At 45.2% G+C, this 16,578-nt stretch overlaps 1 protein-coding gene across 1 annotated transcript in view; it reads right to left on the reverse strand.

Annotated features, from left to right (window-relative positions):
• The window catches only part of ABCA4 (ATP binding cassette subfamily A member 4), a 123,591-nt gene that overhangs the window by 39,033 nt on the left and 67,980 nt on the right, over nt 1-16,578 (reverse strand). The window contains exons 20-28 of the mRNA XM_004752571.3: nt 14,734-14,865; nt 13,058-13,197; nt 12,453-12,590; nt 11,301-11,494; nt 10,137-10,221; nt 7,104-7,309; nt 6,692-6,740; nt 2,599-2,864; nt 19-143 (exon numbers count right to left, since the gene is read on the reverse strand). Coding sequence (XP_004752628.2) covers nt 19-143; nt 2,599-2,864; nt 6,692-6,740; nt 7,104-7,309; nt 10,137-10,221; nt 11,301-11,494; nt 12,453-12,590; nt 13,058-13,197; nt 14,734-14,865 — 1,335 coding nt within the window. The remainder of the gene's footprint in view (nt 1-18; nt 144-2,598; nt 2,865-6,691; nt 6,741-7,103; nt 7,310-10,136; nt 10,222-11,300; nt 11,495-12,452; nt 12,591-13,057; nt 13,198-14,733; nt 14,866-16,578) is intronic.

The following is a 16,578-nucleotide window of genomic DNA, read 5'->3' on the forward strand; positions in this document are numbered from 1 at the left end:
AGGGATGAGTCTACGCACCTGAAGAACGTGTACTGCTGCCCATACATCCAGGGGTGAAGGGTCAAAGCCGGATATTCACCAAAGGGAGGGACGACGAGGGAAAGCATCAGAGCCAAAAACACAAAAGTGGCTGGAAGGACAATCTGTTGGAAAATAAACATGGCAATGTGAGCTGGGTATGCTAAAGACACCCCCCCCCACACCCAACACACACACTCTCATTCTTCTAAGCATTTATCTTGCAGAAGGTCAGTTTTCTGGGGAACATTATAAGGGAAGACATGCAAAGGCAAGAGGTGTAAGAGAAAACAGACTGTTCTGGTGGCCACTGAGGAATGAATGAAGTAGGCCAACACTGAGCATTGAGGTAGCCAATCAATGTTCAGCCAGAAGTGAACTGTGTCTGTTGGTTTCTGCATCTGAATAAAAAAAAATTTTAAAAATTAAAAAATATTTTTAAAAAAAGAGTGCCAAAAACTATCTACAGGTTGAATTCAATCTCTATCAAAATACCAATAGCATTTTTCACAGAGCTGGAACAAACAATCCTAAAATTTGTATGGAACCACAAAAGACTGTGAATAGCCAAAGCAATTTTGAAAAAGAAAAACAAAACTGCAGGCATCACAATTCCAGACTTTAAGTTATATTACAAAACTGTAGTAATCAAAACAGTATGGTACTGTCACAAAAACAGAAAAATAGATCATTAGACCACAATAGAGAGCCCAGAAATAAACCCTCAATTAATCTTTGACAAAAGAGGAAAGAATAAGCCGTGGGAAAAAGACAGTCTCTTCAAAAAATGGTGCTAAGAAAACTATACTGCTACATGCAAAAGAATGACACTGGACCACTTTTTTACACCATGCACAGATATAACTCAAAATGGATAAGACACCTAAATGTGGGAACTGACACCATAAAAATCCTAGAAGAGAGCACAGGAAGTCATTTCTCTGACATTGGCCATTGCAACATTTTTCTAGTTATGTCTCCTGAGGTAAGGGAGATAAAAACAAAAATAAAGAACTATTGAACCTACATCAGAATAAAATGCTTTTACACAGCAAAGGAAGTAATCAACAAAATTAAAAGGTAACCTACGGAGTGGGAGAAGATATTTGCAAGTGGCATATCTGATAGAGGTTAGAATTCAAAATATATAAAGAACTGATACAACTCAACAGCCCCAAAACAAGTAATTCAATTTAAAAATGGGCGGAAGACAGGACAGACATTTCTCCAAAGAAGACAGATGGCCAACAGACACATGAAAAGATGCTCAACAGCACTCATCATCAGAGAAATGCAAATCAAAACCCCAGTGAGATATCACCTCATACCTGTCAGATGGCTACAATCAAAAACACAAGAAACAGGTGTTGGCAAGGATGTAGAGGAAAAGGAGTCCTTGGTGGGGATGCAAACTGGTGCAGCGTCTATGGAAAACAGTCTGGAGATTCCTCAAAAAAATAAAAATAGAACTATCCTATGATCCAGTAATTGCAGAACTGTATATTTACCCCCCAAATACAAAAACACTAATTCAAAGGGACACATGGCCCCCTGTATTTAGTGCAGTATTATTTACAATATCCAAACTATGGAAGTTGCCCAAGTGTCCAAGGGTAGATGAATGGATAAAGAAGACATGAGACATATATAATAGAATATTACTCAGTCATAAAAAGGAATGAAATCTTGCCATTTGCAATGACATGGATGGAGCTAAAGAATATAATGCTAAGTGAAATAAGTAAAAGACAAATACCATATGATTTCACTCATATGTGGAACTTAAGAAACAAAACAAATGAGCAAAGGGAAGAAAAAGAGAGAGACAAACCAAGAAACAGATTCTCAACTATAAGAACAAAGTGATGGTTACCAAAGTGGGGAGTGAAATAGGTGATGGGGACTGAGGAGTGTGCTGGTCATGATGAGCACTGAGTCACATACAGAATTGCAGAAATCACTGCCCGTATTGTACACCTGAAACTAATATAACACTGTGGGTTAATAATACTGGAGTTAAAATTAAGAAGTTAATTTAAGAAAAGAGTAAAAAGAGAAAAGAGGCCAATAACGTTGATATGTAGGGTCATAGCAAAAATGAATGCAAATATGACTTTACCCTTTACTGTAGAAGTGAAAAGTCTTTTTTTTTTTTTTAAGATTTTATTTATTTATTTGACAGAGAGAGATCACAAGTAGATGGAGAGGCAGGCAGAGAGAGAGAGAGAGAGAAGCAGGCTCCCTGCTGAGCAGAGAGCCCAATGTGGGACTCGATCCCAGGACCCTGGGACCATGACCTGAGCCCAAGGCAGTGGCTTTAACCCACTGAGCCACCCAGGCGCCCAGAAGTGAAAAGTCTTAATACATTCACTGTTATTTTCTCTGCTAAGCAGGTCGAACACGAAGAATCTTTATGTTACTAAGAATTGAAATCAAGGTGGCAAGGAGCAAGCAAAGCCGACAAGACCTAAAGAGAGTGCCCATCCCTGTTTGAAGCTCCAACAGGAGAAAGCCTAGGAGAGGAGGGAAAGGCCAGGAGAGGGCAGGCAGCCAAGGGCAGGCAAGGACCGACAGTAATACCTGGGCCAGGAAGTCCTTGTGGCTGCGCACAGTGTGGTGGAACCGCTTGATCAGTAACGCCTGCACATGTTGGAGGAGAAGGGGTGCCCCTGTGTTGAGCCGGCTGCGGTGCTCAGGCTCAGGCTCCGAGGAGGGCTGGCCCCCCCGGGGAGGAGCTGGCTCCGCAGAGCAGCCATCCGAGCCCTGGGGAATCTGTCTGGCCTTATCTTTGGGACCCAGCCACGGGTGTTGGAGGCTGACGTTTTCTCTTTTCTGATGAGTGCCACCTGATTTGGAAGATTGAATTAATAAATTTAGAAAATTACTTGCAGGTTATGGCTTTCATGTGCTCTTTATTTTCTTACTGCTCTGGTTTTCCCTTTCATTTAAATTAGCAACAAAGTATCAGGCCAGGTCTGTTAATATGCTTTTAAACATTCTATTTTGGGGGACACCTAGCTGGCTCAGTCAGCAGAGCCTATGACTCTTAAATTCAGGGGTCATGAGTTTAAGCCCCACATTGGGTGTGGAGCCTACTAAAAAGAAAATAAATAAACAAAAATAAAATGACAATTCTATTTTTTAGTGTAAATCATCTATAGACAGAATTACCTGAAATCCTTAAAAAATTCTCTACAGTAGCTAAAGAGAAGACCATATAAATGCATTGACCGAGAGGTCTAAAACATATAGCTAAGTAAAAAAAAAAAATCAACGTTACAGAGCAATATGTGTAATAAGATCACATTTGTGTTAGAGAGCACGTATATCACATATAACAAATTATATGCTATACACATATAAACACATACAGATATAAGAGAAAAGCTCTTATGGAACACCTACCAACTATTAATAGAAGTTACCACTGCAGGAGGAGAGTTGGATAAGGGGTGGGGATGAAGGAGGCGGGTGATTTTAGCCTTTTTTGTATTATTTGAATTTTTAAACAGCACAATACATTCATGTGTAACCTGTGGACTTAAGTAAAAGTCAGAATTGATTTTTTTTTTTTTTCTAAATTCTTAGAGGCCACTGAGAAGTGGTGGAAAGGCTAAGAGTTAGGTGACCTGGGTTTGAATCCTGACTCTTACTAGATGCATAAATTGGACTGTCTGAATCCGAGGTTTCTCCTCTGTAAAATGAAAATGAAAACATTTCACAGGATTGTTATGAGGATTAAACGAGCTAATGTGTAAATATGCTTTAAGAACTACTCACTGCAAGTCATTAGTTATGTTGAAGCTATAGTTCATCATCACTGATTAATGTTAATTTTGTAGAAAGTGTTGTTGGACATAAAGGGAGAGCCTAGAGGACTGCTCGTTGGTCTCTAGCTGCTTTCCTAACCTGTCCTAAAGTCCCCCAGCACAAGGGCAGCTGCAAAGGGGGTTGGGTCAGCCCAGTCATCCTTCCACTTAACACGCATGGACACCTGCAATGCCGCAACCTGGCTTCCTCAGGTTCACTCATGATCTAGTGCCAGAGCCCCAGTGCTCCTACCTCCTTTCCCTAATTTGGGGTCAGATTTTTTTTATTTTTAAGATTTATTTTATTTTTTGGTAAGATTTTTTATTTATTCGACAGAGAGCATGAGGGGGGGTAGGGTCAGAGGGAGAAGCAGCCTCCCTGCTCAGCAGGGAGGCTGACTCGGGACTCGATCCTAGGACTCTAGGATCATGACCTGGGCTGAAGGCAGTCACTTAACCAACTGAGCCACCAGGCGCCCCAAGATGGATTTATTTTAAAGAGAGAGTGAGAGAGTACGAGCAGAAGAGGGGAAGAAGGAGAGGGAGAGAAGAAGCAGACTCCCTGCTAAGTAGGCAGCCCAATGCAGGGCTATAGATCACACTACTGTGAGATCATCACCCCAGATGAAACCAAGAGTTGGGTGCTTAACTGACAGAGTCACTAAGGTGCCCCGTGAGCTCATATGTGTTGTGTGCTGTGGTTGGCCTTTCTTCTGGTAGGATCCCCTGAGCTTTGCTCTCTGATGGCCCATCCAGACTGGAGACCACTGTGGAGGCAAGAGCTGAGGGTGCCAGTGGAGGGCAGTCAAAACCCTATTTGTTCCTGGCTTCCTGCTGCCCTCTAGTGGTCAGTGGCTGTGAGCCACACCTTTAGAGGTCACACAGCCTTTTGGTACCTTGAAACTTGGTACCCCAATGGATAGCTACAAGTTCCTTCAGACTTTGGAGATAAGATCAGAAAGTGTCATCCTCTAAAACTGAGCCAATTAAAACATGCATTTATCCATCTGAAAAATGGGAGGCAGTGAGAGTGTGGACTTGGTCCTAGTTTGAGAGCTAAAGCCAGGGAGTTAGACTCAGAAGGCTGTTTGACTTTAAAGCAAGTTATCCAATCTGTGTGAGCTCAGTTTCCCCCAGATGGGGCTAACCCCTGTCTTAGCGGCCTCATGCAATTATAGTAACAATCAAAACAATGGATCTTACATGCTCTATGAAGTATAAAGGGCGAAAATTTTTGAAGTAAAAGATGATTTGTAAATTAGGATGTTGCTTAATCTTAATCAGAAATCACATATTAACTTGGCACATATTAACTCATTCAATTGAATAATCCTAAAATTTGGGTACTATTATTTGCCCCATTTTGCAGATGAGGGATCTGAGGTACAAATATGCTAAGCATTTATCCAAAGCTACTCAGTTAGCAAATTGTGGAGCCAATTATGGAGATCTCTCTTACTCTAGAGGCTACACTCTTAACCTCAATCCCTGCATGTTTCTTTGGAACACCCTACTCTATGCCCAGGCTGACCAGTCTTCTGATGTCCAATTTCTCTTCACCTGAGAAGATCTAACTATTAAGGAGTATTTTGGGCTGATGAAAGCCCCAACTCTTGAAAACATCACAGCTTCTGTTATAAATTTGTATATTCTCATCCTCATCTTGGTTAATGTAAGCCTTCGTTTTTGGGTGACCTGGAAAATTCCATTTCTGTGTCTTTAAAGCTGGAAAGAACACCTGGGTCCCATGGTGAGTTGCCCCTGCCCTCTCCGGCAGACTGCCCTTCCCTCCCAACTCTGTCAGGATTCCTGCTCCTTCTGGCCACCACACGACTCATCTGGGCCAGGCAGCACATTTGGGCTGGTGTATTTGAACACTGGTAGTTCTAGGCATAGCTGCTAAACAGACATCTGAGACCACTTATGAAGCAAGATGAAAACCATATATCTTAAGAGTTGGCATCAGAAGCTTCACAGGGAGGAAATGGTCTTTGCACAGGAAAATACTATGATGTTACTATACTGGGTAGAAATAGGTAACCAGTAGCAGGAGCCCAAGGCATCGAAGGAGAATGGCATGCAGCTTTGCCCGTGAACAGGAGAGAGGAAAACAGAATGGAGAGTGAGGAGCCAGACAGAGGATTTTATCAGTGAGGGTGGATGCCTTTTATTCTGTCAGAAGTGGCCTGTGTCATGGCAGGTGATCCCACCTGTATGTCCCTCTCCCTATACCCTATGCTTCAGAGTAAACTCACTCATGAATGCTTTGTGTGCCTCTGGGGTTTTGGTAGAAATCACAGGAGGGGCTAGTTGGTGCCCGGGCTCACACATGTAGAAGAGAGACCCCCAAATCCACAGAAGTTATGACTTCCACAGTGGCAAGTTTCCATAGGGCACTAAATGAAGGTTCAGAATAATTTTATCTCTCTCAAAGAGGCCAGAAGATTCCAGCTGGCATCTGGGTTGTATTCACTGTCACCATTATCTCTAGGGACTCTGTGAGCTGTCACTCATGCAGACAGGAGTGGATCAGAGGCCTGGTGGAGATAAGAGGAGCAGATGAGGATGGTGAGGTGGCAGGTATAGGAGACACGGAAGTGGGATGAGAAGCTTCGGGGTGGTGAAGCTCCCAGCTTGACCGCCTTAAGAATCCTGATTCATCTAGAGTCTTTCTACCCAGATCTAATTCCACTTGTCATTCCTCTGTCATTTAAAGGAACTAAGAATGCAAAATGTGGGATATTGGAGGGTCAGATAAATACAATAGAGTAGAATTTCCTGCTTTGTTGTTTCATAAAATTTTCCTTTGATTTTCAATACAGAGCTTGGGGTGTATGGTGAGGGAACACACTCTGGAACCATACCAGCAAACAGAGGTCCTGAATCAGAATCCTCCGTGACCTTCAGAAAAATCTGTCAAAAAAGGAAAAAGAGAACATTTGGTTTAGGCAATTCCATTCTCAGAAAAAAATCTAACCCTAGCTCAGTTTTGTTGGGTACTACTTCCTAATGGAAGGAAAATATGTTGTGATTTAATCAAAGAACACGGTCTTCTGGCAATATAAAAGTGTATGCACACAGGGACCTCAGCCACGTGAAATCTGTTTCTGTATGGAAACAGGCCTGAGGGAGTGAGCCAAAAATGAAACTAGCTGCTGTACCTGGGTGGGAAGTTATGGCTTTTGGCCCTTATGAAACGTCCCCCTAGTATTTGACTTCTGCAAAGAAGCTCCTTTTCTGCTTCCTGATGGAAGCCAGCTGGGATCTCTGGCTTACCTCTTCCAGGGGAGTGTCAGAAATTCCAAAACTGCTGAGCCCCAGGTCGGCTAGTGTGTCCTCTAGCTCTCTGAAAAGGCTGGCATATGCTCTCTGCTTGAAATTCTTATTTGGAAGAAGGAAGATAAGTTCTTGACCAATGCATTCCACCAGCTTTGCCTCTGGAACATGGTGTTGTATCATATCCATCAGCTCATTCACATCTCCTAGGACAAAAAAAGAGAGAGAGAGACTGACATCAACTCTGTCTTCCAGAACTGAACCTGGGAGACTGCGAGCTTGCTCACATCCCCTCCTTTCTTCCACTTCCCATTTGAGGAAGGGGCATTTCATTCCTCAGTAGTGACTCCTGCAGAGGAATAATGCTGCCTCCCTTCTGTTTTGGCTTATTTCGCCCTGTGAAGGGCACTGAGAGAGAGAGGGAAAGGGAAGCCACAGCACTCCCCACTTAACCAGTCAGGGAAACTTGGGGAGGTCATGCAATGCTCCTCTGCTAGTTTTCTCCTTTGTGCAATCAAATGTTCTGTCCCTTGCAAACTATGTAACATCAAGCAGTTTTGTTTTTTTTTAATCTGTTCAAAGGGGAAAACAGTGGCACCCACTCACTTTACTCTTATTATTTATGAGGACTGGATGAGTTAATACCCACACAGCACTTGGAATAACATGTCTGGTGCCTAGGTAAATATTAGCTGCTACCCTAATCATGAACATCATCTCTAGTAAGAAAGTTCTTATCATTATTGTTGCTCATTTTAATTCAACACAGGCTTGAAGGTTAAGTCAAATTTGCTTTCATTTTCCTTGTCTGGTCCAAGCTATAGGTCACTTGTCTGAGATGCATACCTGGGACTGGTGCCCAAGCTGGAGAAGAACTCACCTTCCTAAATCATACACCAGTGCTTGGTCTAATTCTTCGAAGGAATAAGCTGCTTCCCTTGAGACTGCACCTGCCTGTTCCAACTAACAAAGTAACCAACCTTAACACCCTGATCCAGGAAATGATGAAGGGGAGCAGGAAGCTGTGGCGTCATACTGGGGTGGGGGGGGGATGGAGTGTGGGGTGTACAATGTGGGGCATGAGGAAATGTCCAGTAACAAGTATTTACCCGACACACTCATACAGTCAGAATTTTTATTTTTATGCACAAGCATGTATTACTTTGAAATTAAAAATCTAGTTAAAAAATTTTAAAGCTTGTATGTGAAGAGACAGTTCCCTATTATCTTGAGAAGCAGGTCAAAGGGAGAGGGATTCTAGGGACTCAGAACCCAGGTCTCATGCATTTCTGCCAAGCAGTCCTCTCAATTAAGGCCACGTGGTGGGTTCTTTGCTTCCTTTGTTTTAAAAATGACCCATGTGGAGGGATTTCATGGCTTTCAATCCATGTCCGTCTGTCTAACTGGACTGGAAGGCTTGTTTTATGTCAGATTTACAAAGAGGACTCAATTGTCTTTAGCTCTGGGATGACTTCACACAGGGGCTGGAGGGCTCCTTGTGTGAGGAAGCAGCTTTGCCCTAAACAGCTCTCCAGGGGTCATGCACATTGTTCTCTGAGGAAGGAAATCGAGCTGAAGTTGCTGGATTCCCAGGAATTGTGTCTTAGTCGTGTGTGTCAGCCTTCCAGAGGGAGTCCTGGAGGGCAGCAGGCTTGTAGTGCCTGGCAGGGAGGTCTCTGTGTGTGTGGTGGACGGTTGTGTGAGAAGGAAAAGCCTTGAGAGGAACTAACTGGGGAGCAGAATGATCTTCTTTCTCTTATTTGTTACATAATGACTTACTGTGTTCCTTCCTATGGTTCACAGCATCCCTCTTATAGTAAAATAAATAAATAAATAGACATTTGTTTAGAAATAAAGGAATATTTAAAAAAATTACTCTAGCCAGCAGGCCCTGTTTCCAACTTGATTTTGGTACATTCCTGTATTGGTTTTTAAAAATTATCCATGTCTTGACCAAGATTTTGTCCTGGGAGGGAACTTCAGCGAGCGGGGAAAGACCCACGGCAAGGCAGACTAGGGAAAAGACACAGAGCTGTCACCTTGAAAGGATGTGTTCCTGGGTGCCGCAGGTTCTGTCCATGCAAAGAATGGGTAACAGAGTGAATGTGATGCAGGTCTGGGTATTTTCCCTCAAATTTCAAGCATGGTATATAAATAGTGTCTAGTTTTCCTATTTCACCAGACTTCAGTTAGCAAATTCTCCAGATTTAGAAAAAAAAAAAATTTGTGCTAAATAGAGAACTCTGTATTTTCTTTGCTAAGCAGATAGTTCCTCCACCATCGCATCATCAACCTGGGTCAGTACACGGGTCTCATTTTGCTCCTTTTTAGGGATGTGGGGTGTGTGGTCTTCCATTTGCAAAGGCACCCCAGATGTTGGATGGAAGTGAGCCTTCACGGAAGACAGCAAGAGTTGTTGGCAAGCACTCTGGGTCCCTGGGGTCCCTGAGGTCAGATCCTGTGGGATGAGTGCTTCCAGCGAGAGCCTCTTCAACATCTCCTGGAGGAGCCCCTGACGAGGTTTAACGCACCCTTACTCAAGAGAGAACTGTTAGGAAGTTGGGATACTGAGGCAAAAGTCAGGAGTGTAACAAGGATGCGTGACTTGCTGTCTACTCTGTGCAGTCCGACTCTCTGGAAAAGTTCACTCTGAGAGCCGTCTGTCACTATGGCTTCACCCGAGGGCCTCATCTGGGACCTACAGTAGCCCTTCTCCCCATACTTAAGTAATGCTGCTTGGAACCAGGACAGAAGGACACAAGAAGGGAAGCTTAACATGGGCCACTGACGAGCAGTGAACAAACACTGGATTCATCAATTAAGGGAGGAGGCCCTAGGCCCAGGGCTTTAAAGTCTCTTTGGGAATGGAAGAGAAGGTCAAAGGGAAAGATGAGCAACTTCATGACCATGGGCTTGAGAGATACACAGAGTGTTCTCTTTTCTCCCATTATGTTTGACAACAGGACACACCCAACCATCTCAAGAGATGATCACAAAACAAGAACCGAGACACAGCCTGCCCCAGGGCCTTACCGTCCAAGACTTGTTCCGGAGTTATCTCATCTATGTGGGCTGGACACCTGCTCGAGAAACCCTCAGACGCACAGCTGCAGTTCCCCTACAACAGACAGGCGTCAGTCGCTTGAACAACAGCATCTTCCTGAGGCCAAATGCCTTCCTCACTGCACCTCATTTGTTTCTTGCTGCCAAAAGTGGTCAACAGATTTTGCCCCTCTCCCTCATATTTTTATGTATTACTTCAGGTGAGCACTCTGAGGTTGTGGCTACTTGATTTTATCCTGGTGAATGTATGAGTCAGGCACAGAGAGTAACAGCACCTGAAAGGCACCCCTGGCTTGTCATTATCTTGCGACAGCTGTAGGCGGCCTATGCAAGACGTTTTGCTCCTCTGACCCTGTGGATGCCCACTGGCCTGTGGCCAGGACAGGAAAGCCTGGAGGCAGCCTGACCCTAATATCATGGGAGCCGGAGGCCTAGGTCATGCTACAAAGTAACCAGCCTGACCACTCCAGGAACGGTGCCTGGTCTCCAGGAGGCCAGAGGGCATTCCTAATGCTTTCTCTCACTTATCGTCTCCATGTCCCTGACAAGCAGAAGCTGAACTGATCGGTTTCCTTTACTGTGTGCGAAGAACCAACACTGACAAGCAATTAAGGAATTTGCCTGTGATGACACAGTCCTCCACCTTTCAGCTACCCAGACCCAAACCTGGTCTCTTGCCAATGCTGAGGGGGTCTCTGCTAAAGGGTATTGTCTGGCTCTATCATTTTCAGGTTATATAGTTCCCAAGAATGCCTTTCCTTGGCTTTCATTTCCCAGCGGACTTTGGGTTTAGTTAGGGAACATAAGCTTTGGAATGAAACATAGGAGGCCTCAGTAGCCACTCTCAGATTCCCAGCATGCCACCTTGCAGCCCAAGACATTTCTGTGGCTACATGCCACATGAGTATGCCGCGTTCTAGAGTACCGTAATCTCAGTTTGTTTCATGTGGGGTAAAGCATCTCTGTAGGAGGGTTCAGAATATCCATTTTTCAAAATCTGCCAAGAGTTTCAGGAACAAGGAGGTTGATCCTGACCACTAGAGCCCGACGGGGGTAGAGATGCCAGGGATAGCATCACCACACCGCGCATTTCTCCTGACCCAACATGGGCTCTTGTCCTGGGCACACACATACCTCATAGCCTGTTCTTTGGCTCTGGATGTTTTTCATCTTGCGCACCAGGGTTAAGTAGAAGCCCGTGCCGAAGCAGTTCTTCAGGAAGAGCGGGGTGCCCGAGCAGTAGAGCCTTCCCTGGGAAATGATGGCAATGCGGTCCCCGAGGAGGTCGGCCTCATCCATGTGGTGAGTGGACATGATGATGGTTCTGCCTGCAAAGGCAGAGGTCAGGGGATCACCAGACAGGCCCGGGCAGGGCTGGAGGGAAAAGGATGTAGAACAGTCTCTCTGTGACATGGTCATGAAAACTCAAAGTGGATCAATAAAAAAGAGTATTCAGCAGCAAAGTCCAGAATACTAGAATAATAACATTTTCTAGCATCCTGCATGCTGTCAAGCACTGTCACATACAGTACCTCTTCTGACTTTGGACCTGCTTCCAATAAATCACTGTGTAGGGGACATATTTATTACAGTCACCATCTATTGAGTGCCATATGTATGTACTCTCTGGATCATTAGGCACTGCACTTACAGTCTTTGCAAAGAACACACACATACTTGGAAACCAATGGGAGATGTCCTTAGAAGAAAACAGTAGTGAGGATGCCAGGATGGCAAACTGACCGTGGGATTGAGCCATGCCATCACGTTCACAGGCCCTCTGAGCTCTGCCTGCCATCTTTCTGGACCTACCCCCTCTGGTTAGAAGGTGCTGGGAGAGAGTGAAGCATGGCCCCCTCTGAGACTCTGCTATCTGCTGTAGTCCTCTGGAGCACTGGACATGTGCATGCCATCCTTACACCTTGTCCTGAGTGACCTTCTGACAGCCATGGAGCTTTCTGGATGTCTGCATGTGACTTGCATCTTTTTAGTCAAAGAGGAGTTCCACCTAGAGCTGCATACCTTGCTCCAGAGAGGCTGCAGGTTGAGAGAACCTTTTAGAATATTTAGGGAAGTAGGCTGCTCCATCAGTGACCTCCTGTCTCTATTGGTGTAAATATTTCAGGAGGCTTCCATGGGACTCTGGCTCACTCAGGTCACTGGCTGCACCCTGTCAGAGTGTAGTCATGGCTGTTAAGTATGCTCAGGTGCAAAGCACCATGGTGAGAGCCAGGGTCACAGACAAAGGCACTGTGAGAGCTCAGAGCACCGAGCAGTGGCCATTACCTGAACGATACTTCAAGAGCAGGTCCCAAATTGAGCGTCGTGAGTAGGGGTCCACTCCGGAGGTGGGCTCATCCAGAATGACAACCTTGGCACCTCCCACAAAGGCAATGGCAACAGACAGCTTCCTCTGCATGCCACCTAGAGTTTGACACAAGGCAACAGGGTCACAGGGCCATGGAGGACGGGAGGAGAAAGGCCCAGGGCTGGTGGCATAAAGGGGACTGTGTCTTATGTCCAGAAGCAGCTTGATGCTGCCTCCTTAGATGTTTATACAGCGTTCAAAACCTAGTGGTGTGCAGGTCTCTTTAAATGCAGAAAAGGCAAGAAATGCAGAAGTGCAGGAACAGATAAGACCATTTAAAGGCTATTCTCACATTTTAGTTCAAAGCCACGAACATCAGAACAAATATAGCCTATGCTGCTACAAGACAGTGGGGTTCCATGAGGGAAATGATCCAGAGGTGGGTTCCTCTAAGGTGCACAGAGTAACTTTAGAGACATGCTCCTGCTCTTAGGAGGTTTCTTAGAAGCCTCCCCTTCTGTCGGTGTCCTGGAAGACAATGGATTTGCCATCTGTAGCCCTCTCTTTTTCCAATAACAAGCACCTGACAGATCCTGCGCTTCTTCGTTCCTCTTGTGGTGGAGGCCTGTGTCCTCCAACATGGCTTCCATCTCCAGCTGGGCCTCCTCCCAAGACTTCCCTTTCAGCTGGGCATAGAACAGGATGTGTTCAGCCACTGTGAGGCTAGGGGACAGGGCAGTGAGAGAGGCAATGAGTTCAGCAGTTCCACCTCTAATGATTCACCTTACAGGAATAAGTAAGGATGAGCACCAAGTTTTAGCAGTGAAGATGTTCATTGTGGTGTTGTTAATAATACAAAACAAGGGATGCCTGGGTGGCTCAGTGGGTTAAAGCCTCTGCCTGCAGCTCAGGTCATGATCTCAGGGTCCTGGGATCAAGTCCCGCATTGGGCTCTCTGCTCGGCAGAGCCCGCTTCCCGACCCCACCCCCGACCCCACTGCCTGCCTCTCTGCCTAATTGTGATCTCTCTCTGTCAAATAAATAAATAAATAAAATATATTAAAAAAAAAAATACAAAACCCAGATCCTGTTAAATATCTAATAAGAGAGGACAGTACATTAATACAATGGTGTAGTATATAAACATAAGAATTATTTTATTGAAGAATATATAACATGAAAATGCTCGTATCTTGAGTAAAAAAACACAATCGCATTAAAAATGGCTGATTACAAAATTATATGCAGAGCTTTACTCTCCTTTATAATGTTAAATAATATATATATGTATACACGCATAGGAGAAAGTTCTGAAAAATCATATACCAAGGTGTGAACCATAGTTATCTCTGGATGGTGAAATGACAGGTGATTTTTATTTTCTTCTTTTAATCTGTATTTCCTCCCTTCTTTTCTTTTCTTTCTTTCCTTTTTTTTTTTTTTTAAAGATTTCTATCCATTTATTTGACAGAGACAGGGACAGTGAGAGAGGGGACACGAACAGGGGGAGTGGGAGAGGGAGCAGAGGCCTCCCGCTGAGCAGGGAGCCTGATGCAGGGCTCAATTTTAGGACTCCAGGATCATGACTGGAGCCAAAGGCAGATGTTTAACTGACAAAGCCACCCAGGCACCCCATATATCACCTTTTATTTATTTAAAGATTTTATTTATTTATTTGACAGAGAGATCACAAGTAGACAGAGAGGCAGGCAGAGAGAGAGAGGGAAGCAGGCTCCCTGCTGAGCAGAGAGCCCGATGCGGGACTCGATCCCAGGACCCTGAGATCATGACCAGAGCCGAAGGCAGAGGCTTTAACCCACTGAGCCACCCAGGCGCCCCCATATATCACCTTTTAAATCATAAATAAAAGTTTGGGGAAAAAGCAACTGAAAAGCCTCCTGAAAAGTCAGTTTTTAGTGCCTGGCTTAAGAGAGAAAAAGGAACAATGGTCTCTTCTCTTGTTCCCTGAGAAGGAGTATTTCAGGGTGAGTGAGGGGCATCTGTCAGAGAGTGGGGTGCATTACTCTTCTGAGGGGGTAGACCTCTACTCCCAGTGCCAGAGGCATAGTCTGACTTTCTGAAGGACACTTCTCATAGCAAGCACGACCAAGGACCTTGAACAGTGGGAAAGCAAACAAGAATACTGCCTCCTGGCCCCCATACTGGCATCCTCGAGCTCAGGCCTAGAGTACATGTGTGTTGGTAGGGGGCAGGGTGGGAATAAGGAATGGAGAGGGTCTCAGTTCCTGTACTACTTACTGGTGGAACAGGATGTTGTGCTGCGGACACATGCCAAGACTCTGCCGGACTTCATCCAGGCTGGTTTCAATGTCCTTTCCCCCAATGAGCACTGTCCCTGATGTTGGTGGCAACAGACCCGTCAGGATTGACCTGCCAAATGCAGGAGTCAGTGGCAGAAAAGATGACCTTTGGCAGCCCCAGACTCCAGAGTTGCTGAGGACTCTCACAGTGACTTCTGCCTTGACTCTCAGTTGAACCCAAACCACGATCAGCTGTGGGGACCAACAATTTCCCAGACAGGCCTTAGACTCAGTGTGTATATCCAGCCCCTACTGTGGATGTCCACATCTGCCCTCTCTGCTTCTCTTTAATTCCTAGGGCCCCAGGCAGGCCCTGATGGGTCCTCAGGGTTCCCAACATTCCCTACGGAACAACCCTGTCTGGCTCGGTAATCACAGCCTGGTGCTGTAGGGCTCAGTGAAAGGTGTGCAGAGCATAGCTCAGTACAGTGCCTGGTATCATGATTATGAAGCATAGGGGAGGGTCTTAATGACAGCTCAGTCCTTCGATATGTATTTGTTGATGAAGTGATTGAAGGCAGGCAGAGGAATTACCACCAACAATATCATTTCTGGATTCAAAACAAAAAGCTCGATATCCACTTCGGCCTTTTTTTTTTTTTTTTTTGGTAAAATGGGAAATAATGGTGCCCACACCTCATGGGTTTGTTGTAAGGGTTTAATGAGTTTATACTTGTAAAGCACTTAGAACCGTGCCAGGCCAGCATAAAGTAAAATTCGAAAGTATTAGGACTGTTCTTACTGAACAGTATGTTTCAGGCCCCAGGAGAAGTGGCATTTGAGCAGTTGGTGCAGGACTGTGTTCGCTGTGAGAAGCCCCGAGGTCTTGGGTGGTGCTCTGGGCCTTCTGATCCTTTGAGTCAACAAGGTGAGCAGTCAGTTGAATTTAGTGCTGCCTGGCCCAGCCAGCTCCCTCCCCCGAGTTCAGATACAATCTCGGGTTACCTGAACTTGTACTTAGAAGCTGAAATCTCTGTTGATCAACCGCTAGAGGGAAACAGAACCAAATGTAATGGCACCAGCCCCACATTCCATTCACACTGAACCTCCCTCAGAGAACATTCCAACGTAGGGTGTATACTGCTGTTCCTTCCTGGCGCTCTGGAAGAGGTCATAGGACTTGAAGACCGTGTAACACAGGATTTCCCTGCACCTTGAGAGGGCTGCCTCTGCCGCTCCTTAGGACACCTTAGCTAGCCATGTTCTCCTTCTCAGCAGATGGCGCTCTGGGCCCTTAAAAAGCTAGGGAAGCTTCCAGACCTTTCAGCGCAGAGCTTGCACCTTCCCTGAACTTTATCTTCAGTTGCCTGGTGTTACCTCACAGGGCCCTCTACCGAGCACACCATTTTTACTTTCTCCAAAACAGGTAGGTAAAGAATCCTCTTTGAAAATAAGTAGTTCTCTATGGACCAAGGGCATGTGATGGTGATGGCCGTGACTTTAGCACCATCACTGATGGCGGTAACTCTGGAGAGGGTGGGATGTGCGGACAGGTTTACAGTGTGAGAGACCAGACAGCTGAAAAAACCTGCTTCCTGCCCTCAAGTCGATGACCCCAGGAAGTCAGTTCAACTCCCTAGATGTCCACTTTCCCAGCACACAAAGAGGGCAGTAAACTCACTTCAACTCCCTCTCCCACTTCTTGTGAGGATCAAATAAAACAACATACACGAATGAGCTCTGAATACTGCGGTGTGCTTTACACATTCTTCAGACACAAATACATAGTACATTTTTGTCACTAACACTCGATGGAAAAGAGTAGACTGCAGCTAATGAGGCA

Source organism: Mustela putorius, unplaced genomic scaffold (assembly GCF_011764305.1).
Source record: "Mustela putorius furo isolate JIRA1106 unplaced genomic scaffold, ASM1176430v1.1 tig00003853_pilon_pilon_pilon, whole genome shotgun sequence".
NCBI classification, from domain to species: domain Eukaryota; kingdom Metazoa; phylum Chordata; class Mammalia; order Carnivora; family Mustelidae; genus Mustela; species Mustela putorius.